A 26,357-nucleotide genomic window follows, 5' to 3' on the forward strand; every position below is an offset into this window, starting at 1 on the left:
CCTTGGGGCCTTGGAGGGAAGTGAGGGGGAGGTGTGGGCGCAAGTTTTGCATTTTTTGTGGTTGCAGGGGAAGGTGCCGGGAGTGGAGGTTGGGTTGGTGGGGGGTGTGGGATCTGACGAGGGAGTCGCGGAGGAAGTGGTCTTTTCGGAACGCTGATAGGGGAGGGGAGGGAAATATATTCCTGGTGGTGGGGTCCGTTTGGAGGTGGCGGAAATGACGAAGGATGATCCGATGTATCCGGAGGTTGGTGAGGACCAGTGGGGTTCTGTCCTGGTGGCGGTTGGAGGGGCGGGGCTCAAGGGCGGAGGAGCGGGAAGTGGAGGGGATGCGGTCTAGGGTGCTCCCTGTGCAGACTGTCAAAGTCATTTGGCAGAATGCTTCATCACCAGAGTTTTCCAACAAGCACCAAGATGTCTCTTAGCTGGTGGTGAGACCTGTGAGATCGTTTATGGTCAGTCTGTGCCACTGCCCACTGCCCTCGAAGCAGCTGTGGGAGGATACAGACTCCTCCCGGCATGAGGCTTTGCAAAGGAGAAAGGTGCATGATTTTTGTTGGGGTTCATCCCGAGCAGTTCCGAGACTCTCTGCTCTACTGGGACGCACACTGAGACAAACATCAACTGCACCCAGAGGATCATCAACTTGGTGAAAGATGCTCTTTGGTCTGCCCGAAACCTGTTGGTCTTCCAGAACAAGGAGTTGACCTTGACCGAATGTTATAGACTGGCACATACCAAGGCCCAAGACTATGTGCTGGGCGATGCACTAAAGCTTGGGGTAGCTGCCACTAGGCACTATGGGGAAAGATCACTATCTGATCTCTTTCTGCTGAAGTACAATGAAGGTTCATTCAGTTATTGGACACTCCCAGTGCTTCAATGTATGTAAATATTGTGTGGTATGAGGAAGACATGCCTGGGATTTGTTTGTTCTTCGTATATAAAGATTGTTCAGAATCAAACTGCTCTATTGACTATCAATGTATATAAAGTATATTTCTGAAATAAAATATACTGTACAGAACATTCCCTCACTGTGCAGGAGACAAAAATATACAAAAAAACTGCGTATGTTGGAAATCAGAAACAAAAACAGAAATTGCTGGAAAAACTCAGCAAATTGGGCAGCTTCTGTGGATAGAAAATCCAGTGAACCTTCCTCAGATCTGATGGTAGCTGGGAAAAGATTGATATTTATGCACAAGGTGGGGTAGGGAAGGGGCTGGGAGTCAACAATGGTTGGAAATAGAATCCAAAGAGAGAGAACAATAGTTGGACCGAGTAACAAGAGTGGGTAAAGATCAGTCTGGTGGAATGAATAGCAGCTAATGGGGACTGTTAGTAGTTGGCAATTGAACTCAGTATTGAATCCAGAGGCTGCAGGGTCCCCAAGCGGAAAATGAGGTGCTGTTCTTCCAGCTTGTGCTGAGCTTCCCTGGAGCACTGCAGCAAGCCTGAGACAGGGACGTTGGACAGGAAACAGCAGGGGGGCTGGGCAAGTGGCAGGTAACTGGAAGCTTGGAGTATTTTTTACAGACAGAACAAACGTGTTCTGCAAAGCTGCCACCCAGTCTGGGCTTCATTTCCCCAGGGTAGAGGAGACCACACTGTGAGCAGTGAATGCAGGAGGCTGGATTGTATGAAGTGCAGGTAAAGTGCTGCTTCACCTGGAAGGTGAGTTTGGGCTCTTGTATACTGAGGAGGGAAATAGGCAGGTGTTACACCTTCGGCTGTTGCAGGAGAAGGCGCCATGAGGCTATGGGGTGTGGTGTTGGGGGTGAAGGAGGAGTGGACCAGGGTGTCCTGGGTCCCTGCAGAAGGTTGACAAGAGAAGGGAGGGTATGTGGCTGATGGTGGCATCCCACTGGAGGTGCCAGAAATGGTGGTTAATTTAGATTACATTACATTACAGTGTGGAAACAGGCCCTTCAGCCCAACAAGTCCACACCGACCCACCGAAGCGCAAACCACCCCTACCCCTACCCCTACATTTACCCCTTACCTAACACTACGGACAATTTAGCATGGCCAATTCACCTGACCTGCACATCTTTGGACTGTGGGAGGAAACCGGAGCACACGGAGGAAACCCACGCAGACACGGGGAGAATGTGCCAACTCCACACAGACAGTTGCCTGAGGCGGGAATTGAACTCGGGTCTCTGGTGCTGTGAGGCAGCAGTGCTAACCACTGTGCCACCGTGCCGCCCAACAGTAATGATCCTATTGCTGATGGTAGGTGATGACAAGAGAGACGGTATCATTGTTGTGAGAGGGAAGAGAAGGGGTGAAGTCTGAAGTGCAGGAGATGGGTTGGACCTGGCTGAGGCCACTGTCTACCAAAGTGCTGGGGGATCCTTGGGTGAGGAAGAAGGTAGACTTTTTGGGGCACCCTTGTCAAAGTTGGCATCATCAGAACAGAGGGAAAACGTGAGGACTGCAGATGCTGGAGATCAGAGTCGAAGAGTGTGTTGCTGGAAAAGCACAGCAGGTCAGGCAGCATCTGGGGAGCTGGAGATCAATGTTTTGGGCAAAAGCCCTTCATCAGGAATGCACCCTCACCATAAGGGAGCAGGGGGTACTCTGTCATGTAAACAGGATATCGAAACCACCCCCATTTTCCCAGAAATGCTGAATAGTACAATATTAGAAGTAACTCACCATCCTTATACATTTCCTTTGCCACAACAGTGAGATCATAAAATCTTGCAGCAGTGTAGATATCACCAGCATCTAACGAAATCGCATCTGCCTTGTTGCCCTGGAAAATAGTTTGTTTGTTGTGGCTGTGTTAGAAGCTATTTGGATAGAAACATGTCTCTGGCAGTGATGCAAATATTGAAGTATCGTATTGGCTGCCAGTTATATGTAGCAGTTAATATTTAATCTCATGGCTGTTAACGGAAGTAAATATCAGAGACTGCATATGATCATTGAAGTCACTCTGTGAAGGCTGGTATGCCCTCACCAAGTTGCTCTTTATTTACACATGATTTGGAGATGCCGGTGTTGGACTGGGGTGTACAAAGTTAAAAATCACACAACACCAGGTTATAGTCCAACAGGTTTAATTGGAAGCACACTAGCTTTCGGAGCGACGCTCCTTCATCAGGTGGTTGTGGAGGGCTCGATCGTAACACAGAATTTATAGCAAACATTTGCAGTGTGATGTAACTGAAATTATACATTGAAGAATTGATTGTCTGTTAAGTCTTCTTTCATGTGTAAATCACAAGTGAAACTATCACTGTATTCTAACAGATGAAAGGCTTAACAGACAAATACTTTTTCAATGTATAATTTCAGTTACATCACACTGCAAATTTTTGCTATAAATCCTGTGTTATGCTCGAGCCCTCCACTATCATCTGATGAAGGAGCGTCGCTCCGAAAGCTAGTGTGCTTCCAATTAAACCTGTTGGACTATAACCTGGTGTTGTGTGATTTTTAACTTCATTTACACAAGCAGAGTACAGACCCAGCTCCTAGAGTAAGCAGAACCCCTGACAATCCTGTTTATACCTGTCAGCCAGGGCTCCCTGATTGGACCAGGTTAGCAGCCCCAATCAGGGAACTCATATTCTATGAGGTTCACCTGCTGACCTCATTCTAATCACTACAATAATGAATGTCATTCTTTCACCATCACCACCTGAGATAAAGTTTTGTAGCTTTATCATTTATTAGTCAGTCTTTGATTTCATGGTAACACTTTTGCTTCCATCTTTCACTTTGGCTGCGGGATACAATCCTACTCCATGACTTGAGAACATCTTCTAAGATGTCACTTGAAGGCAGTACTGACAGAGTGTTGTGTTAGTGGGGATGCCATCTCTCTGTCGGTCATTAAACAAAACTGACCTTCCCTTTGCTTCCAGTGAGCGTTGGCGATTCTGTGAGTCCATTTGGAAAGGAAAAGGACGTTCCTCCCAGTTTTCTCAACAGCATTCATTGCCTTAAACACCACCAAAGGATAAAAACAGGGCCTAGTTTGTGGGATACTTCTGCGGACAACATTACTAGAAGGAAAACCAATAAAACTGGAGGATGTCATAGACTCCCTATAGTGTAGAAGCAGGCCATTCAGCCTATCCCAACCCTCTGATAAGCATCCCACCCAATCCACGTAACCCTGCATTTCCTATGTCTCACCCACCTAGCCTGCACCCTACAGGCAATTTAGGATGGCCAATCCACTTAACTTGCGCATCCTTGGACTATGGGAGGAAACCCAAACAGACACAGGGGGAATGTGCAAACTCCACACAGACAGTCACCCGGGGCTGGAATCGAACCCAGGTTCCCCTGGTGCTGTGAGGCAGCAGCGCTAACCACTGAGCCACCGTGCCACCCAAAGCATGAGATATACTGGTTCAACTCATCTAGTATACTTCAGAAACGAGGTCTAGTACCATCATTTCCAAGGTTTTGAAATGGGTTTCCCGAATCTTTCCCGAAATGACAGTCTCTGTCTACAGAAGGGCATGGTAAAGCCCAGTGAAACATTTCATACAAGTACCTACAAATACAGGTAAGAAGTAACCAGGAACTGAAGACAAATTGATTGACTTTGTTTCCTTACCCGTATCTTCTTGATGCAATCCTTTGTATTATGCGCTTGAATGCAGGACAACTTGGTGAAAGAATGCTTTGCTGTGGGAGGCAACACTGCTTGCAAGGCCTTGGACAGTTCAGCACATTTTCGCTGCTCTGCCTCAGAAATGTTGCACCACCTGAATTTTTTCGCTGCAGGGTTCAAAACAATATTTATATCAGGAAACACTTTAATGAGGCTATTCGAAATGGGGTAATGGATCTGATGTGGTTATTAGCACAGAGCTTGGGGTCAACATACAGGCTGGAGCATGTCACAGGTTCGACCTGGTTCCAGAGTTGAGACAGTCCTGCCTTGTCCAAAGTGAATGAGGTTAAAAACACAGCGATATGCCTAAAATAGGTTCTGACACTGACAACCAGCTAATAACGAAAGCAAATCCTGCAGACGCTGGAAATCTGAAATAGGGAGAGAATGGTGGAGAAACTCAGCAGGTCTGGCAGTATCTAAGGACAGAGTTAACGTGGTGAATCAGGTCAGAAAAAGAGTCATCGCATTATAATCACAGAGTTATCCAACATGGAAACAAACTCTTTGGTCCAACTCGTCCATGCCAACCAGATATCCTAAATTAATCTGCTCCCATTTGCCAGCACTTGGCCCATATCCCTCTAAACTATTCTTATTCATGTACCCATCCAGATGCCTTTTAATTGTTGTAACTGTACCAGCCTCCACCACTTCCTCTGGCAACACATTCCATACACACACCACCCTCTGTGTGAAAAAGTTACCCCTTTTATTTCTTTCTCCTCCTATCTTTAACCTATGCCCTTTAGTCTTGGACGCCCTGCGCTGGGAAAAAGATCTTGGATATTTACCCTATCCGTGCCCCTTATGATTTTATAAACTTCTAGAAGGTCACCCCTCAGCCTCCAATGCTCCAGGGGAAATAGCCCCAGGTTTGAGTTATAAAGCACGGTTGGATAGGCTGAGACCTTTCCCACTGGAATGTAGGAGGTTGAGAGGTGACCGTATAGAAATTTATAAAATAATGGATAAAGTTAATGGTAGTTGTTTTTTTCCCTAGGGTGGGGGATTTCAAGACTACGGGGCACATTTTTTAGGAGAAAGGAGGAAAATTTTAAAAAGACATGAGGGGCAAACATTTGGATAAATACAAGAATAGGAAAGGTTTGAGCGATATGGGCCAACAGCAGCCAAATGGGACTAGATTACTTTGGGATTGGTTGGACCCAAGGGTCTGTTTCCGTGCTGTATGAATCTATTCAGTCTCTCCCTACAGCTTAAACCCTCCAACCCTGGCAACATCCTTGTAAATCATTTTTGACCCTTTCAAGGTTAACGACATCTTTCCTATAGCAGGGAGACCAGAAGTGAATACAGTATTCCAAAAGTGGCCTCACCAATGTCATGTATACCTGCAACATGACATATCAACTCCTAAACTCAATACGAAAGGATCATTTGCTTATGGGCTCAGTATCTTCTCAAATACATGAGTCAAACTCTTGTATTTATTCACTCACTTTAAGTTATGAAAATTGAATAGTTCCAGTCTTCATTCCAGACTATCCAGTGCAGAACATACTTTCTTCTCTGAGTAAGAATCAACACACGACTGTCACCAGTGCATCAACATTGAGGTCATTTCCAAGGAAGAGGGAGAGTGCAAGAAAGACTGGGAATGGTCAGGCGAGGGATGCAGAGTTCTTGCTGCACTTATTGGTGGCTACTGTCTGGCTCCCACAATGATGGCAGGTAGGATGGAATACTTGCAGGAGTGAACCAATGGGGATATTGGCAGCAATCAGCAGGACATGGAGAAGACACCAACTCCAGGAAGACCGAAGGAGGGAGTGGTAATTTGAGACTGGAGGGAGGGAGATAATTGAGGCTGGGGAGGGTGAGACTGGGAGTGGAAGTTGGAGCAGATCCTGGATGTGAGAGGGAGAAGCTGGAGGGAGGGAGAGATTTGGGTTGGGAGAGCAATGTTTAGGAGTAACGGTAAGGGGATACCGGGCCGAGAGAAAAGAAGATTCTGGTTGGTGGGGGAATGGACATCAGGACTGGGTCAGAGAAGAGATTTGGACCAGTGGGTAGGGTGAGATCCTGAGGATGGTGATTGGGATTGAGGAAAGATAGGTTGTAGTTGGGGAGAGAAGATAATCAGGGTTTGGGGCAGAATAACAGGTCAGCAGGGAGAGAATTTAGGCTGGGTTGTGAAGAGGAATCTGGAAGTATGGGAACAGACCCTTCGATCCAACTCATCCAAGTTTCCCAAACTAACAAGTCCCATTTGCCTGTGTTTGGCCCATATCCCTTTAATCCTTTCCTATCCATGTACCTGTCCAATGTCTTTTAAATGTTGTTACTGTACCTTCATCTACCATTTCCTCTGGCAGTTCATTCCAAATAGAAACCATCCCCTGTGTGAAAACACTGCCCCTCATGTCACTTTTGAATCTTTCTCCTCTCATCTTAAAATTATGCCGTCTAGTTTTGAACTCCCCCACCCTGGGGAAAAGACCTTTGCTCTTCACCTTACCTATGCCCCTCAGGAGTTTATAAACCTCTATTAGGTCATCCCTCAACCCCCTATGTTCCAGTGAAAAAGACCCAACCTATCCAGCTTCTCCTTATAACCCAAACTTTCCATACCTGGTTACATCTTTGTAAATCTTTTCTGCACTCTTTCCAATTTAATGATATCTTTCTAATAGCAGGACAACCAAAACGATATACAGTATTCAAAAGGTGACCTCGCCAACATCCTGTACAACCGCAACATGACATCTCAACCTCTAATACACAATGTACATTGAGGGCTGTGTATAGCTGCTGCAACTTCCATGCATTGACGACAGCATGTTTGAGCATTAGGAAAGTTGGGGTGAATGTCTTGATGGGATGAATTGGGAGATCTGCCTAAACTGGATTGATGGCCCATGCACGCGAGCACATTGCTCTAAACTAGAAATGGGGTAATGTGTCAACTATTATGTCCTATTTGATGAGGTTCTGCAACCATCAAATCTGATTTATTTAGTCTATCTAAACATTGACCCACTCCTTGGAGGTTCGGTGCAGTGAAGCGACCGTGGGCTCACAGCAGTGTCGGTTGGAAGTCCGGTGTGTGGAAGTGATTGTGGGCCCAGAGCAGTGTCAGTTGGAGGCCTGATGCAGTGAAGTAACCGTGGGCCTGAGCAGTGTCAGTTGGAGGCCTGGTGCAGTGAAGCGACCGTGGGCCTGAGCAGTGTCGGTTGGAGGCCTGGTGCAGTGAAGCGACCGTGGGCCTGAGCAGCATCAGTTGGAGGCCTGGTGCAGTGAAGCGACCGAGGGCCTGAGCAGTGTCGGTTGGAGGTCCGGTGCAGTGAAGCGACAGAGGGCCTGAGCAGTGTCGGTTGGAGGCCTGGTGCATTGAAGCGACCGAGGGCCTGAGCAGTGTCAGTTGGAGGCCTGGTGCAGTGAAGCGATCGAGGGCCTGAGCAGCATCGGTTGGAGGCCTGGTGCATTGAAGCGACCGAGGGCCTGAGCAGTGTTGGTTGGAGGTCCGGTGCAGTGAAGCGACCGAGGGCCTGAGCAGTGTCGGTTGGAGGCCTGGTGCAGTGAAGCGACCAAGGGCCTGAGCAGCATCAGTTGGAGGCCTGGTGCAGTGAAGCGACCGAGGGCCTGAGCATTGTCGGTTGGAGGTCCGGTGCAGTGAAGCGACCGAGGGCCTGAGCAGTGTCGGTTGGTGGTCCGGTGCAGTGAAGCGACCGAGGTCCTGAGCAGTGTCGGTTGGAGGCCTGGTGCATTGAAGCGATTGAGGGCCTGAGCAGTGTCGGTTGGAGGCCAGGTGCAGTGAAGCGACTGAGGGCCTGAGCAGTGTCGGTTGGAGGCCTGGTGCAGGGAAGCGACCGAGGGCCTGAGCAGCATCGGTTGGAGGCCTGGTGCATTGAAGCGATTGAGGGCCTGAGCAGTGTCGGTTGGATGCCTGGTGCAGTGAAGCGACTGAGGGCCTGAGCAGTGTCGGTTGGAGGTCCGGTGCAGTGAAGCGACCGAGGGCCTGAGCAGCATCGGTTGGAGGCCTGGTACATTGAAGCGACCGTGGGCCTGAGCAGTGTCGATTGGAGGTCCGGTGCAGTGAAGCGACCGTGGGCCTGAGCAGTGTCGGTTGGAGGTCCGGTGCAGTGAAGCGACCGTGGGCCTGAGCAGTGTCGGTTGGAGGCCTGGTGCATTGAAGCGACCGAGGGCCTGAGCAGTGTCGGTTGGAGGCCTGGTGCAGTGAAGCGACCATGGGCCTGAGCAGCATTGGTTGGAGGCCTGGTGCAGTGAAGCGATTGAGGGCCTGAGCAGTGTTGGTTGGAGGCCTGGTGCAGTGAAGCGACCGAGGGCCTGAGCAGCATCGGTTGGAGGCCTGGTGCATTGAAGCGACCGAGGGCCTGAGCAGTGTCGGTTGGAGGCCTGGTGCAGTGAAGCGACTGAGGGCCTCAGTAGTGTCGGTTGGAGGTCCGGTGCAGTGAAGCGACCGAGGTTCTGAGCAGCATCGGTTGGAGGCCTGGTGCATTGAAGCGACCGAGGGCCTGAGCAGTGTCGGTTGGAGGCCTGGTGCAGTGAAGCGACCGTGGGCCTGAGCAGTGTTGGTTGGAGGCTTGGTGCAGTGAAGCGACCGAGGGCCTGAGCAGTGTCGGTTGGAGGCCTGGTGCATTGAAGCGACCGAGGGCCTGAGCAGTGTCGGTTGGAGGCCTGGTGCATTGAAGCGATTGAGGGCCTGAGCAGTGTCGGTTGGAGGCCTGGTGCAGTGAAGCGACTGAGGGCCTGAGCAGCATCGGTTGGAGGCCTGGTGCAGTGAAGCGACCGTGGGCCTGAGCAGTGTCGGTTGGAGGCCTGGTGCAGTGAAGTGAACGAGGGCCTGAGCAGCATCGGTTGGAGGCCTGGTGCAGTGAAGCGACCATGGGCCTGAGCAGCATCGGTTGGAGGCCTGGTGCAGTGAAGCGACCGTGGGCCTGAGCAGTGTCGGTTGGAGGCCTGGTGCAGTGATGCGACCGAGGGCCTGAGCAGCATCGGTTGGAGGCCTGGTGCAGTGAAGCCACTGAGGGCCTGAGCAGTGTCGGTTGGAGGTCCGGTGCAGTGAAGCGACCGAGGGCCTGAGCAGTGTCGGTTGGAGGTCCGGTGCAGTGAAGCGAACGAGGGCCTGAGCAGTGTCGGTTGGAGGCCTGGTGCATTGAAGGGATTGAGGGCCTGAGCAGTGTCGGTTGGAGGCCTGGTGCATTGAAGGGATTGAGGGCCTGAGCAGTGTCGGTTGGAGGTCCAGTGCAGTTAAGCGACCGTGGGCCTGAGCAGTTTCTGTATGTGAGTACGGCTTAAATCTATATGAATAAAGCTTAAATCAAATGAAATCAAAATTCAGGCGCACTCTGTCAGCTATACTTTCCATGAAGGTATAAGATACTAGTTGGTGCCCTTGGTATGAAACTTCTCTTATTGGAAACTTAGATGTGGAAGATAATGGATGGAAAATCTTGATGAGTCCAAATTTCACTGTTCACTTGTCATGGGGTATGCCTGACTTTAAAATATATCCTTCCACGAGGGCAGACCTATCTTGTACACCAGAACCTTATTATTTATTGGTAAACTGGAACTTGGATAGTAACTGGTGAAAGACTCCAAAGGATGAATTTCTGGTCTGATTTGAATAGATGGTTAATGAGCATCATATCTGCATCAAAGGCCTTGTAAAAATTGAAAGTCTAAGTTGTTTATTGCCATTTTTATTCATGTTATTTCTAGCTCAGTTGTAGCTCTCTTGCCTCTGAGTGAGAAATCATGCATTGAAGTCTTAACCCAATATTGAACACAACATTGAAAACAACAAATGCTAGAGATTACAGCGAGTCAGATAGCACCCATGGAGAGGGAGCAAGCAGAGGTATTCATCAACATCTTCAACCTCTCATTCCTACAAACCAAAGTCCCCATCTGCTTTAAGAAGACCACCATCATCCTAGTACCTAAGAAAGTACATGCAATGTGCCGTAATGCCTACCACCCAGTGGCTCTGTCCTTCATAAACAAGGAGTGCTTCAAGAGGCTGATCATGGCCCACATCAACTCTAGTCTCCCAGCCTGCCCCGATCCCCTGCGATTTGCTTACCGATGTAACATGTCCACAGCGGACACCATTTCCCTCGCCCTGCACTCATCCCTGGAACGTCTGGACAAGAAGGACACCTATGTCAGTCTCCTGCTCATTGATTACAGCTCCGCCTTCAACACCATTATCCCCTCTAAACTGATCTCAAATCTCTGGGACCTCGGTCTTGGCTCCGCCCTCTGCAAGTGGATATTCAGTTTCCTGATCCGAAAATTGCAATCAGTGGAGATAGACAACTGTACCTCCTCCATGATAACATTCAACACCGGAACCCCCAAAGGATGTATTCTCAGCCTAACAACCTATTTCTCAATGTCGGAAAAACTAAAGAAGTGGTCATTGACTTCAGAAAGAAATGAGGAGAAAGTGAGGTCTGCAGATGCTGGAGATCAGAGCTGGAAATGTGTTGCTGGAAAAGCGCAGCAGGTCAGGCAGCATCCAGGGAACAGGAGAATCGACGTTTCGGGCATAAGCCCTTCTTCAGGAAGAGGCAAACACACCCCCATCTACATCAACAGAGTGGAAGTTGAGAGTGTTGGAAGCATCTAGGTCCTCGGAGTGATGATAACCAACAAACTGTCCTGGACTTCCCACATTGATGAGATAGTTAAGAAGGCACAACAATGCTTCTTCTTCCTCAAGAGGTTCAAGATATTCAGCATGTCCATAAGGACCCTCAGCAATCTTTACAGATGCACCATGTAGAGCATACTGTCCAGGTGCATAACAACCTGGTACGGCAACTGCTCTACCCAGTACGAAACTATGGAAGGCTGTTCCTGACTTATGCCCGAAATGTCGAGTCTCCTGCTCCTCAGATTTGCCTGACCTGCTGTGCTTTTCCAGCACCACAGCACAGCCCAGACCATCACGGAAGCTAACCTCCCGTCCAAGGACTCCATTTACATATCTCATTGCTGCGGAAAAGCTGCCAACATCATTAAAGACCCATTGCACCCCGGTAATGCTCTCCCACAACCTCTTCCGTGAGGCAGAAGATACGGAAGCCTGAACACACGCACCAGCAGCTTCAGGAATAGCTTCTTCCCTGCCATTATTAGACAGATGAATGGACTCTCTAACTTCAAATAATGCGGAGCTTGTTAATCTGATTTGGCCGAGCGCACGTCCTGTGCAGTGTAGCCAGTACGCCTTACTCTGTTTTTCTCACCCCTTGAACTGTATGCCCTTGCTTATTCAGATCTGCCTGTACTGCGCTCAAACAAAACTTTTCACTGTACTCAGGTACACATGACAATAAATCAAATCAGCTCAAATTATATAATCACTTTGGGGGATTTACTTTCCTTTACTTTCAGAATAGATACTGACAATATGTGAAGTCAGTCACATGCAAGACATCTTTACAACAATGCACCGAGAGAACATTGACATGAACTTGATATATTTTGGTGGAAACGTCAATCCTTGGAAACAACCTTCAACTACAAGATTTAACTACAACCTATCGCTAATAAAAACCTATTTGGGGACAAAAGTGTGTTGAAATTCAAATTGGATCAGGCCAATCCTCATCTCCAGGATTTGTTAATCTGTAGCGGGAGTGTGTAGTTACATACAATCATATGAAATAGATTCAGATGTAGACCATTTGGCCACTTGTGCCTGCTCTCATTGAAATCATGGCCAATCTCTTTGTGTTTTTGCATTCCACATTCCCAATATAGGTGGCTCAGGGGTTAGCACTGCTGCCTCACAGCGCCAGAGACTTGGGCTCGATTCCAGCCTCAGGTGACTGGCTGTGTGGAGTTTGCACCTTCGCCCTCTGTCCTTGTGGGTTTCACCCCAGTGCTCTTTTTTTCCCATTGTACAAGATGTGCAGGTTAGGTGGATTGACCATGGGAAATGCAGGGTTACAGGGATGGGGGATGGGGATGGGTCTGGGTGAGATGCTCTTTGGAGGGTCAGCTGAATGACCTGCTTGTACACTGCAGGGATTCTATGACCTACCCCCACCTCCACCCTCATAACTCTTGATTTCCTTGCCTAACAAGAATCTATTCAACTCTGTCTTACAAATACTCAATGACTTCATCTCCACCACCTTCTGAAGTAGGGTTCCAGAGTCTGAGAGGAAATAATCCCTTCTCATGTCTGTCTTGAAAAGGTGACAGTGCCACTTAGTTCTGGACTGACCTACAAAAGGAAACATCCTTCCTACGTCTACCTCATCACAAACACACTTAGAATACACTCAAGATGCTTTCTCACTCTACAGGAAGGGCATCAAACTTAGCAACTTCCAGAGACAGAGAATGGCTTGATGAACTGTAAATTTGGGTGTCAAAGCAAGCTCAAAAAAAGCTAAAGTTCAGCACAAATCAGAACTTATCTCAAAGAGACTAAGCATGAAGTTATTCTCTTCAGTGTGAAAAACAGTAAGGGACAGCATTATTTAAATGGTAATGTATCGGAAAGCATGAATGTACAAAGGCATCTGGGTGTCCCGGAACAACAGTCAATGAATGTAAACAAGCAAGTGCAGCAAGCAATTAGCAAGGCAAATGGCACACTAGCCCTCATTGCAAAAGGACTTGTGTTCAGAAGTACAGGTGTCTTACTGCAACTAGTGAGAGTAGAAATAGGGGGATAGAGGATCCATTTTTGGATCATTGGAATCTCTTCTGGGGTAGAAGTGGCCTCTGTAAGAAAGACGAGTTGCATCTGAATTAGGAGGGAACTAATATACTGTCGGAGAGATTTGCTAGAGCCACCCAGGAGTGTTTAAACTAATGAGGGGAGGGATAGTGGAGTTAGGATCCAGAGAAATAGTGAGAAAAGGGATCAGTCTGAAGCTGGTGCAGTTGTGGCAAGGAGCAGGTCAAATGGTCAAGGCAGGCAGGGACAAAGCAGAGAACAAGGCAGGACTGATAAAGTAAACTACATTTATTTCAAAGTAAGAGGCCTAACAGGGAAGGCAGATGAACTCAGGGCATGGTAGGGAGCATGGGACCTGGACATCATAGCAATTACAGAAACACGGCTCAGGGTTGGACTGAACTGGCAGCTCAAAGTTCCAGAATACAGATAGGAAGGGAAAAAAAAGGTGGGGGGTGGGTGACAAGAGAGGAGGAGGAGGAGCGTATTTCATAAGGGGTAACATTATGGGTGTACTGAGGGAAGGTATTTCAAGGAGTACATCCAGTGAAGTTATTTGGGTGGAACTAAGAAATAAGAAAGGGATGATCACTTATTGGGATTGTGCTACAGACTCCCCAGTAGTCAGTGGGAAATTGAAAAACAAATTTGTAAGGTGATCTCAGTTATCTGTAAGAATAATAGGGTGGTTATGGTAGGGGAGTTTAACTTTCCAAACATAGACTTGGACTGCCATAGTGTTTGGGGTTTGGATGGTGAGGAATTTGTTAAGTGTATACAAGAAAAATTTCTGATTCAGTCTGTGGATGCACCTAGTAGGGAAGGTGCAAAACTTGACCTACTCTTGGGGACTTTCCTCATTCCTGAAGGAGGGCTTATGCCCGAAACATCGATTCTCCTGTTCCTTGGATGCTGCCTGACCTGCTGCGCTTTTCCAGCAACACATTTTCAGCTCTGATCTCCAGCATCTGCAGTCCTCACTTTCTACTCTTGGGTAATCAAGGCAGGGCAGGTGGCTGAGATGTCAGTGGGGGAGCACTTGGAGGCCAGTGACCATAATTCTATTAGTTTTACAATAGTTATGGAAAAGGATAGATCGGATCTAAAAGTTAAAATTCCAAATTGGGAGCAAGGCCAACTTTGACGGTATTCGACAAAGAACTTTCAAAAGTTAATTGGGATATTCACAGGTAAAGGGAAAGTGGGAAGCCATCAAAAAATGAGATAACAAGGATCCGGGGAGAGTATGTCCCTGTTAGGGTGAAGGGCAAGACTGGTAGATATAGGGAATGCTGGATGATTAGAGAAATTGAAGCTCTGATCAAGAAAACTAAGAAAGCATATGCCAGGCATAGACAGTAGCGATTGAGTGAACCCCTAGAGGAGTATAAGAATAATAGGAGAATTATCCACATTAATGTGGATAAAGCCCTGATCAGGTGCACCTTAGAACTCTGTGGGAAGCTAGAGAAGTGATTGCTGGGCTCCTTGCTGAAATACTTGTATCATCGATAGTCACAGGTGAGGTGCCGGAAGACAGGCTAATGTGGTGCCATTATTTAAGAAATGTGGTAAGGACAAGCCAGGGAACTATAGACCGGTGAGCCTGACATCAGTGGTGGGCAAGTTGTTGGAGTGAATTCTGAAGGGCAGGACTTAAATGTATTTGGAAAGGCAAGGACTGATTAAGGATAGTCAACATAGCTCAGTGCATGGGAAATCATGTCTCTAACCTGATGGAGTTTTTTAAAGAAGTAACAGAGGATTGATAAGGTCAGAGCAGTGGCCCTTGTCTATATGGACTTAGTAAAGTGTTCAACAACGTTCTGTAAAATGGTCTGGTTAACAAGGTTAGAGCACATGGAATACAGGGAGAACTATCCATCAGGATACAAAATTGGCGAGAAGGTGGGAGATAGGTGGTAGTGGTGGAGGGATACCTTTTGGACTGGAGACCTGTGACCAGTGGTGTGCTAGGTCCGTTGGTTTTTGTAATTTATATAAATGGTTTGAATATGAATATGAGTTTTGGTTAGTAAATTTACAGATGACTCCAAAAGTGATGGTATAGTGGACAGCAAAGAAGATTACCTCAGAGTACAAGGGACCTCGATCAGATGTGCCAATGGGCTGGGGAGTGGCAGATGGAATTTAATTTAGATAAATGCGAGGTGCTGCCTTTTGGTAAGGCAAATCAGGGCAGGAGTTATACATTTAATGGTAAGGTCAAACAATGGGGAGTGCTGTCAAACAAAGGACTTTACAGTGCAGCGTTCATAGTTCCTTGAAAGTGGAGGTGCAGGCAGATAGGGTAATGAGGAAGGTTGTTGGTAAGCTTGCCTTCATTGGTCAGTGCATTGAGTATAGTATTTGGAAGGTCATGTTGTGGCTGTACAGGACATTAGTTAGGCCACTTTTGGAATACTGCATTCAATACTGGTCTCCCTGCTACAGGAAGGATGTTGTGAAACTTGAAAGGGTTCGAAAAGATTTACAAGGTTGTTGCCAGGGTTGGAGGATATGAGCTACAGGTAGAGGCTGAAAATGCTGGGGCTGTTTTCCCTGTAATGTCGAAGGCTGAGGGGTGACCTTATAGAGGTTTATAAAATCATGAGGGGCATGGATAGGGTGAATAGTCAAAGTATTTTCCCTAGGATAGGGACATCCAAAACTAAAGGGTAGAGATTTAAGGTGAGAGGGGAAAGATTTAAAAGGGACTTGAAGGGCAACTTTTTCACACAGAAGGTGGTGTGTGGTGTGTGTATGGAATGTGCTGCCAGAGGAAGTGGTGGAAGCTAGCACAATTACAACATTTAAAAGGCATCTGGATGGTTATATGAATAGGAAGGGATTGAAGGTATGTGGACCAAATGCTGGCAGGTGGGACTAAAGTAGGATATCTGTTCAGCATGGACGAGTTGGACTGAAGAGTCTGTATCTATGCCGTATATCTCTACGTCTCTAAGTATAAAGACCACACCTGGGAGGATTACATATAATTTTGGTCTCCCTACTTAAGGAAGGATATATTTGAAGTAAAGGGGGAGCTAGGATGATATCAGCAATGGTAGGGCTGTTATGTGAGAAGAGATTGGTTCAAATGTATCTGTGTTCATCTGTATGGGATCTGAAGGAGATCTATAAATTCTAAGAGCACAGGACTGACTAGATGAGGGAGGATATCTTCTCTGTATGGAGACTCTAGGACCAAGGGACACACGCTCGGGATAGACCATTTAAGGTTGACATGAGGAAACATTTCTTCCCTCAAAGGATAGTGAAATCTCCACCATGAGATATAGGACCAGAATTAGGCCTTTTGGCCCATCAAGTCTGCTCTGCCATTCAATCATGACTGACATGTTACTCAATCCCATTCTCCTGCCTTCTCTCCATAACCCTTGTTTGTCTCAGTAATCAAGAACCAATCAATCTCTGTCTTAAATAGGTTTAATGGTTTGGCCTTCAGAGCCGCCCGTGGAGTTCCGCAGATTCACCACCATCTGGCTGAACCTCTGCTACAGAAGGTTGTGAATACCAAGTCACTCTGTATATTCAAAAATGACATAGATACATCTTTAGATTTTAAAGGCATCAAGGGGTAAAGAAAGAAAGAGGCATACGACATTGAGATAGAGGATCAGCCATGATTGCACAGAATGGTGAAGCAGGTCCCAAGTGCCAAGTAGGGTTCTCCTGCTCTTACTTTCTATATTCCTATGATACTGCTGACCTAATAAACCAGCCATTGGCAACCACACAAGGTTGCTATGCTGAGAAGCTGGCATCCTACTCATGAATGCACCTCCTTACATAATGATCAGGGAGAACATATATTCTGTACACCCTGTAAGAGAGTTAAGAATGGTGTTGGAGATAAATGCCTAAAGCCAAAAAGGTGTGCGTGCGTGCATGCGTGTGTGTGCACGTGTGCATGCATATATGTGCATGCGTGCATATATGTCCATGCATGCATGTGCATATGTGTGTTTGTGCATGCATGCATGTGTCCATATATGTGCATGCATGTGCGCTTGTGTCTGTGTTGGACGGGGGGAGTGGAGGTAAAGAGTTAAATGTTTATAGTTGAATGTTAATGGTTAGAAGCGATACTGTGAAAGAACTTAGGGGAACCGTGGAGTAAATTATACCTTGACTGTGGATAAGTAACTGAGTTTGTGTGTACGAAGGTATGTCATAGTGATATGAGACATTACGGAACTGGAATCTGAGTCAGTAGGGTTTGAAAAGATGCCCTCTCTTACCAAGTCTTTTAAATAGTTATAGAGTTCTACAGTCATACAGCATATCTTTGTTAAAACTTGCTAATTTTCATACACAAGAATGTCGACTCATCTTACTGGAGTAATTTCCATTTATCACCATGGTTAGACTCAGGTATATGATTGAACAATCATCAGGCAATACATTGACTGAAGAATGGGCATCTGGAGAGAAAATGCGACATATTCAGATTGAGTACCCATTGTTATTATCGTGGAATTTATTAGCACCAGGGGAATGAAGGGAGGAATTTTAACTTTTACAGGAACAATGCATTTAACAGTTAAACTCCTAAATGAAGTGGTCATTATTTTGTTTTGTGCTAATAGGAAATTTGTCACTGTATTATTCTACTGGAAAAACACTAAATTGAAATTTAGACTTCTTTCATTGTTGGGAACAATTTAAAACATTCGTGGACTTCTCAAATGTTAATATTGATCTCTCTCTCTCTCTCTGTACCTTCTCTGTGGCTGTAACTTTGCATCCTGCACGGTGTTCTGCTATCCTGATGTACTTTGTATGGCACGATAAGCCTGTCTAGCCTGCAAAACAACACTTTTCACTGTATCTCAGTACATAGAGTTATAGAATTGTACAGCATGGAAACAGTCCAACTCATGCATGTCAACCAGGTATCCCAAATTAATCTAACCCCATTCGCCAGCATTTTGCCTATACCACTCCTATTCATGTACCCATTCAGGTGCCTTTTAAATGTTGTCATTGTACCAGTCTCCACCACTTCCTCTGGCACTTTTAGAGAGAAGCACTAAAGTCTGCCTGACTCCTATAATAAACACAACACACCATGCATTACAGTCAACGTCAACTGTCTACCTGTATGGCTTGTGTAAGTCTCTCCTTCCCTTCCCAGGCGTGTCTTCTCCTTGTTGCAGTTTACTTTGCTCATTCTATCTCTTCTCTACACTGTCTTTCACCATTTCCCAAGTCTTGTTGCTCTTCCCATTGCCCCAGCTTTGTGTTGTTCTTCTTCCAGTCCAGCTCCCAGATTCTTTCTTTCTCCTAGCATGTGTAGTTCTTACCCCTTTCCCTCACAGTTTGTCCTCCTGCCAGCTCACAGCTGAGTCAGTCCCTCCAAATCCCCTTCTTCAAGCTGGTGTTCCTCGCTCTGCTGGTCACCTCGTTGTCTCTCTCACTCTGCACTGCATATTTGTTTCTCTCGGCCTCATTTTTATTCCTTCCATTGTTCCTAAAATGTTTATATCTTGTTCTCGTTCTGTTTGATGTACATGTGATGACAATAAATCAACTCAAAACTAAACTTGACTCTGCTGATTCTTAAGTACTTTGGGTATTGTCCCTTTTCATTAAATTTTTCCCCTGTGCGTTTTTTTTTAAGTAGGCGATCTTCTTTTGATATTTTCCCTCAGTCTTTGCTTTGTATTTTTCCATCACTTTATTCTTTTCTGTTGAGAAGTGATAGCACAATTAGAAGATCAAGCAGAGAGCTACTACCTGTTTCCTCTGTAACTACACACAAGTTGATGTCAAATGCAGCCTGGGAATGACTCTAGTTTTTCTCACCAGCTTCCGTCAGTATGTCCCAGCTTTGGCAAGACTTATACGAGAGATGAATCCAATTTAAATGCTCCGAACCCCATCTGACCCTATCCCTGTTCTGCCCTGCTCAATGAATATTCTGAATGGTGATGGCTTTTGATCGGCATGCATTAGCAACAATGTGAGTGACAGATTTAAGACAATAAAATTCAGAAGTGGAAATCAAGTTTTATTTTTGACACAATGAGTAGTTGTAATATGGAATGCACTGGCTGAAATAATAAATTTGGAAAGAGAACTGGACACACACTTGAAAAGGAAAAACTTGCGAGGTGAATGAAAGAGAAATGGGACTAATTGTATAGTTCAGCCGTAGAATCAGATTAGACCCAATGGACTGTGCTGTAAGGTACTTCAATAGCACCAATGTGGAGTTAATGTTAGGCCAGGTGCTACCTGGAATGGAGCTCACACTTTTTTCTATCCTGCTCTACAGAACGTACTATGATGAACCTCAGCTCCACTGAAAATTCCAACAATGCAACATGTTACGTCTGTGAATCAAACAAAAGGACTTTCATTTGTACACCATTTTTCATGATCTGATACAATCCTGGACCAGACCATCAAATTTATGTTACAGAATGGCAAGGCACCAGGAACATTAGAGCTGAAAATGTGTTGCTGGAAAAGTGCAGCAGGTCAGGCAGCATCCAGGGAACAGGAGAATCGACGTTTCAGGCATAAGCCTTTCTTCAGGATTCCTTGTGCCCGAAACGTCGATTCTCCTGTTCCCTGGATGCTGCCTGACCTGCTGCGCTTTTCCAGCAACACATTTTCAGCTCTGATCTCCAGCATCTGCAGTCCTCACTTTCTCCACCAGGAACATTAGCCAAAGTGTGAGGTCCAAGAAACTGACTAAGAAAATAAAGCCACAAGATTTCATGGTTTTGAATAAAAATAACCTTTACAGCACAATGTTAGAACAATAATACAATATATAACAGATGTCTAACTTATGTTTGAATACCAAAAATGTATTAACTGTGGTTGACTGCCTTTTTTTATTCATTCAGGGGATAAGGGCATCAATGGCTGGGTTGGCATTTATCGCTGTGGATCTGGAGTCACATGTAGGCCAGACCAGGTAAGGATGGCAGTTTCCTTCTCTAAAGTTTCCTTCTCTATCTTAAACCAGATAGATATTTCCGAAAATAGACATTGGTCGTGTTGTTATCAGTAGACTCTTAATTCCAGATTTTTATTGAATTCATATTCCACCATCTACAGTGACGTGATTCGGACCAGGGTCCCCAAAACTTACCTAGGTCTTTGGATTAACAGTCCAGTGATATTGCTACGCCATCACCTCTCCTAACCCAATATCAAATGTCCAATAGCAAACGTGGTCAGGACAGATCCGTCGGATTGCTCAGAAATTAACAATATCAAATCTCATTAAACTTCACAGAGGATCACAATTCCTCGCTTTTGTTGATCTGCCTGAAACTACTGTTTAAAGCCAGTCTGACATGGACTGTCTCAATGATTGTTCAAAGTTCTGATCAATTACTCTACTTTCCTCAGATTACACACTGAAAGAGCACTCTAGTAGTCATTGTTAAGCATAACTCCAGCTTTTCACGAAGAGTTTGCCTCACTAACCCAGTCCTACCCTAGGTGTTTACTCAAATTTCAACCTTGCTTGATTGTATTGGGGAAATACTGCTTGTAAACATTTCAACACCATACTCCCAGTTTTCCTGAAGAATGAATTCTCACGGGCTTCTTCTAAAACCCTCATGGCTTTCCCAACACAGAGCCGGTGATCTTCCTATTTTCACAGCCTCCCAGGACCTCTCCAAAGTCCTGACTCCAACACTTCACTGCCTAATAACTCAAGAGGTTCTTCCTTCAGTCCGAAGCCACTAAGCCAGCCAATAGTTCTTGATTTCTCACTGAGTCCCCTATCACACAGAATCGGTATGGTTCAGCCACTTTCCCTTTAGAATGGCCAATTGCAGCGCTCTTAACATAGACACCACATCTCTCTCTGCCTGTCTCTGCCTCCTTCTCCCACTCATTGCTTGCAACCCCTCTCCAATAACTCCTGGAACAATCCAGAGTGATCTGTTCAAAGCTTTTCAATAAGCCTCTATTGCTGGACAAAACTGAATTATGATATCTAATAAGTCTTGGAACTATCTGTACCATAATTGTTACTTATCATAGCTTGCTGAGTTGCCCAGTACAAAATAAATGGAAACAAATAGAGGATTTTTATCACAAGTCTCAGAATATCCAAAAACAATTTTCAGCCAATCAAGTACTTAGACGTTTCGTCACTGTTGTAAATTACATTACCAGTATTTGGAACAGCCAAGTGCATTATAGCAGAAACGCCTGTTTTTACAATGCCTTTGAAATGACAAAGCAATGTGCTTCATAGGATAATTATCAAGCTAAATCTAACACTGAGACACATAAACGGATACTTTAAGGTAAAAGCTTGGTCAAAAAGGCTTGTTTTAATGAGTGCCTTAAAGGAGGAAAGAAAAACAGAGAGGCATGAAAGGTTAGGGAAAGAATGGCCACCTCTAGTGGAGTGAATACAGTTGGGGATGCTCAAGAGGCCATAATTAGAGGAGCACTGATATCTCAGGAGCACTGTGGTTTGAAGGGATTACAGGAGTAGGGACGACAAGAAAACAGAGATGGGAATTTTTAAATTGCAGGTCTTGCTTTAACCAGAAGTTAATGTAGCTCAGAAAATACTGGGGTGACAGGCGAAGAGGATTTCGTGGGAGTTAGAACATGGGCAACAGTTTTGAATGACGTCAAGATTATGGAAAGTTTGAGTGTCTAGCCAGAAATGAGTGACTGTCGTTAAATCTCCAGGTAACCAAAGCAGAGCCTGAGACAAGGTCAAGATTAGGCAATATTACTGAGGTTAAAATATGTGGTTAATAGCTCATCCCAGGCTCAAATGTGACACCAAAGTTGCCAACATTTTGGATCATCCTCAGACTGTTAGGTAGAGTTATGGCTAGGGTGCAAAGTTCCTGACGAGATGTAAAGGCAGTAGCTAGTAAATTATAGTGTAGTATATTACACAGAGAAGTACATACCATTACATTATGCAATGAAGTATATTAACCGCACTGGCTAGATTGTTCTTGCTGTCTAAATTCAAAAGAGCAAACTTACCAAAAGCAATTGCAACAAAAGAGATGAAAACAATTGCTCCTTTCATAGTGAAATGTCTCATATTTCTCTTTGCCTCTCACCAGCAATCTCCTGTGACAGATTCCAGCAACTGCAAGGTGTGGTGCAGGGTATGACTCAGATAGAGAGTTGCACACATTCCCACTAAGATACAAACTGCATTCCAAACTGTCCCGGCTGACGTCTGGGTCCAAGGCAATTTTAGGGGCGGAAAGCAGTGTCTTATCCTTCGCTTAAAATAATAATATTCGGAAGCTACTGGTAACTGGGTTTGAAATCACAAATCTTCATATGGAAATCATTATCTTTCTTTTTTTTTATTGCAACCAGATTGTGGTCAGAAGTTGAAAGGGATGGAAGCTGGCAATATTGTAAGCACTTGTCAAAATCGCAGCACAGTTCTACTTTGCGGCATTTTAACTGTTTCAGGGCTATGGTTCTAATTACAGCAAACTTTCTGGATACCAAAAAAATTGTTAAAGAAAGTTCAAAGTCAGTGACAAAAAGTCTTGAGGTCAAATGGTTGGAAAGTTTCAGATTCAAAAATCTCTGGTTTCAATAAAGAAGAAAGAAATTCCATTTTCTATTTCACGTGGTGATAGTGGGTAGTGTCCCTGCCTCTGGGTTAGAAGCTTTGGGTTCAAGTTCTAGTCCAGATGCAATGGTTATGGAAGGAGTACTCATGACATGGCCAAACAGGTGGAGTATCAATTTGTAAACCTTTCTGGTATATGGTATTGACAGGCAGTAAGATCTTTCTGGTCAGGTGCTTAATGGAAAGCGATCTATACAGACTTCTACAAATGCAACATACAGTCACACAGACTCCTTAGAGGTGGCCAGTAGGTGATTGATTCAGTTAGCTGGACAGTTGGTGTCGATCAGATTTGTGCCAAGAGCATGGGATTCACTACCATTCTGGCAAGGGTGGATTTAGAATTAGCTTTCTGAGGGTGGTGTGATGGCACAGTGGTTGACACTGTTGCCTCATAGCTACGGGTACCTGGGCTCGAGTTCACCCTCGGGCGACTGTCTTGTGGAGCTTGCATGTTCTCCCTGGATCTGTGTGGGTTTCTTCTGGATGCCATAGTTTCATCCCATGGTCCAAAGGTATGCAGGTTAGGTGAATTGGCCGTGCTAAATTGCCTACAGTATCCAAGGATGTGCACACTAGATGGGTTACCCATGGGAAATGCAGGGTTACAGGGGTAGGGAGTAGGTCTGGATGAGAAGCTCTTTGGAGGGTTAGTATGGGCTGAATGGACTGATTCCACACCAAAGCAGGTCTATGATTGTCTGGTTATATTTTTTCCTTTCTTACCCCCCCCACTATCCGCCTAACTGCGGTAGTGCTTATATTTTCCCCAGCACCCATGTTGTGTGTGTGCAGGTGTGAGACACAGTGAGAGACACAAGGTGCACAAATCTTTAATAAATTCCCACCACTAGGAAGAAAGGAAACACCAGAGTGGCCAGTGACAAGCAGTGCCCTTGTCAACAAAGGGCAATGCTGCATGATCAAAAAAGTGAAGGGGAGGGCAGGGATTAAATCAAAATAGAGTTGGAGGGGTAAATAATGCACTCCACTCCCCGCAGTGCCCACCTCTCCCTGATTGCCTGGTATTTTTTAATATAAAATCCCCTCCCCACACTAGTGCCAAACAGCAGAAGCACTTATTTCTTCTCCAAGTTTTTTTTCCAGGTTAAATTTTGTTTTTTGCTTTTTAATTATCCCCCATACTACTGCCCAACTGCAGTAGTGCTTATACAGTAGCGCCTCGACATACGAACGACCCCGTTCACGTACAAATTGGTTTACGAACAGGATTGTACGTAAAAGTTTGCTTCAAAGTACGTACGAAATTCAAGGTACGAACGAAGGTCCGAATGCAAAAAGCCCGTGTGCGACCGCGTGGTTTCATTTTCTGCGTTGCTACGCGCTTGTTGAACGCAAAAGCTCTCGGGCCCCGCCTGATCTCATTCAGTTTGTCTTTGGCGCGTGCGCTGTGAACAGCCATCCAAGCATTCTTCCGCTATCCGAACAATGGGAAAAACTGATTCGGTTCGCGAACCGGGTCTCGGAACGGATTAAGCTCGTAAGTCGAGGCGCTGCTGTATTTTCCTCAGCACCCATGTCGTGTTTGTGCAGGTGTAGGACACAGTGAAGAAAAACAAACACATAAATCTTTATTTATATTCTACCACCAGGAAGAAAGGAAACACCCGAGTGGCCAGTGACAAGCAGTGCCCTTGTCATCAAAGGGCAATGCTGCGTGATCAAAAAAGTGAAGGGGAGGGCAGGGATTAAATCAAAATAGAGTTGGAGAGCGAAATAAAACACTCTACTCCCTGTGGTGCCCACCTCTTCCTGATTGTTTTTTTTTAGCAACAAGCCTAGGTGCAGACAGGGCCCAGGCAACAGCATTGGTGCAGAGGCGCAGGCAAGCCCCAGGCTGTAGAAGTGGGAGCAGGCCCAGGCTGCAGCAGCAGCAGTGGTGGCTGCCTGTGCAACTGAGCACAGCTAAAAATAAAGAAAAAACAAACACAAAAAACAATAAAGAAACCCAAAAAAAGAAACAAATACCTTCTCTAAACAAGGGGAAAGAAAAAGAAACTCTCCTTCTCAGTAACAGCAGGAACACATTGACTGCAGCACCAGCCAGCGCAGATTCAGTTCCCAGAACTGAGGAGATTCCAAATCCTCTATATATATTTTTTTCTTTTTTTATAATCTTAGTGGTAGGAGCAGGGCCAGGCTGCAGCAGCAGCAGTAGTGGTAGCTATCTGTGCAGCTGAGCACAGCTCAAAATAAGGAAAAAACAAAAGCAAACAAACAATAAAGCAACCCAACAAAGAAGCAAATATCTTCCCTAAACAAGGGGGAAAAGTCAAAGAGACTCTCCCCCTCAGTACCAGCAGGAATACACTGACTGTGGGCCAGCCAGCACAGAGTCAGTGCCCTGATCTGAGGAGATTCAAAATCTCCTGTTCATATTTTTTCTTTTTATTTCTTTCCCTATACTACTCCCTAACTCCGGTAGTGCTTAAATTTTCCCCAGCACCCATGTTGTGTGTGTGGAGGCGTGAGACACAGTGAAAGATACAAGATGTACAAATCTTTATTCAATTTCCACCACCAGGAAGAAAGGAAATACCCAAGTAGCCAGTGACAAGCAGTGCCCTTCTCATCAAAGGGCAATGCTGCGTGATCGGGGAGGGGAGTCAAAATATAGAGTTGGAGGGGGAAATAAAACACTCCACTCCCTGCGGTGCCCACCTCTCACAGATTGCCTGGTTATATTTTTTTCTACCACCAGGAAGAAAGAAAACACCCAGTGGCCAGTGACAAGCAGTGCCCTTGCGAGAAACCAAACTCACTCACAAATCAATCAGCCTGAGACAAAGCCTTGGAAACAAGAACAATTTATTACAGTCTTGCAAGAACTGGACGCCTCTGCAATCAAGCAGAAATGCGCGCGAAAACAGAACCTGTTAGATTCCTATTTAATTTACAAGTTGCGGTATCACGCGCTCCCTTTTCCCATCCTATCTTAAGCTGATTACCTCACTTGTTAGTTATTTTCTTATCTGGCCATCCTGCTGTCCTTGTATGTCTGCATTCTTTGTTCCTTGTTTGTTACAGCTTGTTCTTTTATCCCGTTTCTCTTATCATACTATAAGCTTTATTGTGAAATGCCCCTGTTGCTTCTTTTTGTGGTCAGCTACAACCCTTTAAAGTTATTGCCTAGCTTAAAACTATTTCCTTTAAAAGACCCTCTATATTCATTAACGTCTTAGCCTTAAGTATGCTACATGCTACATGCTACAAGAATTCCGCCACCGTTTGTATAAAGTCCCACCCCCGCAACACCCCAACCCCCACCTGCAGAAACTGCATTTCTAATCTCCCACAATTCCCCCTTTTTCTTTTTTTTTAAAACTGTTGTTTCTGCACTTGTTAAGTCTCCTTTAATCCATTTTCTTATGTTC

General features: G+C 45.5%; 1 protein-coding gene across 1 annotated transcript in view; it reads right to left on the reverse strand.

The window, feature by feature from the left end:
• Positions 1-22,412, reverse strand: part of LOC122562428 (melanotransferrin-like) — a 41,206-nt gene extending 18,794 nt beyond the window's left edge. Inside the window, exons 1-3 of the mRNA XM_043715284.1 lie at positions 22,350-22,412; positions 4,583-4,746; positions 2,662-2,761 (exon numbers count right to left, since the gene is read on the reverse strand). Of these exons, the coding sequence (XP_043571219.1) occupies positions 2,662-2,761; positions 4,583-4,746; positions 22,350-22,410 (325 nt within the window). The 5' untranslated portion in view covers positions 22,411-22,412. The remainder of the gene's footprint in view (positions 1-2,661; positions 2,762-4,582; positions 4,747-22,349) is intronic.
• Between the last annotated feature and the right edge of the window lie 3,945 nt (positions 22,413-26,357).

The sequence above is a fragment of the Chiloscyllium plagiosum genome, chromosome 25, assembly GCF_004010195.1.
Source record: "Chiloscyllium plagiosum isolate BGI_BamShark_2017 chromosome 25, ASM401019v2, whole genome shotgun sequence".
In the NCBI taxonomy this organism is placed as follows: domain Eukaryota; kingdom Metazoa; phylum Chordata; class Chondrichthyes; order Orectolobiformes; family Hemiscylliidae; genus Chiloscyllium; species Chiloscyllium plagiosum.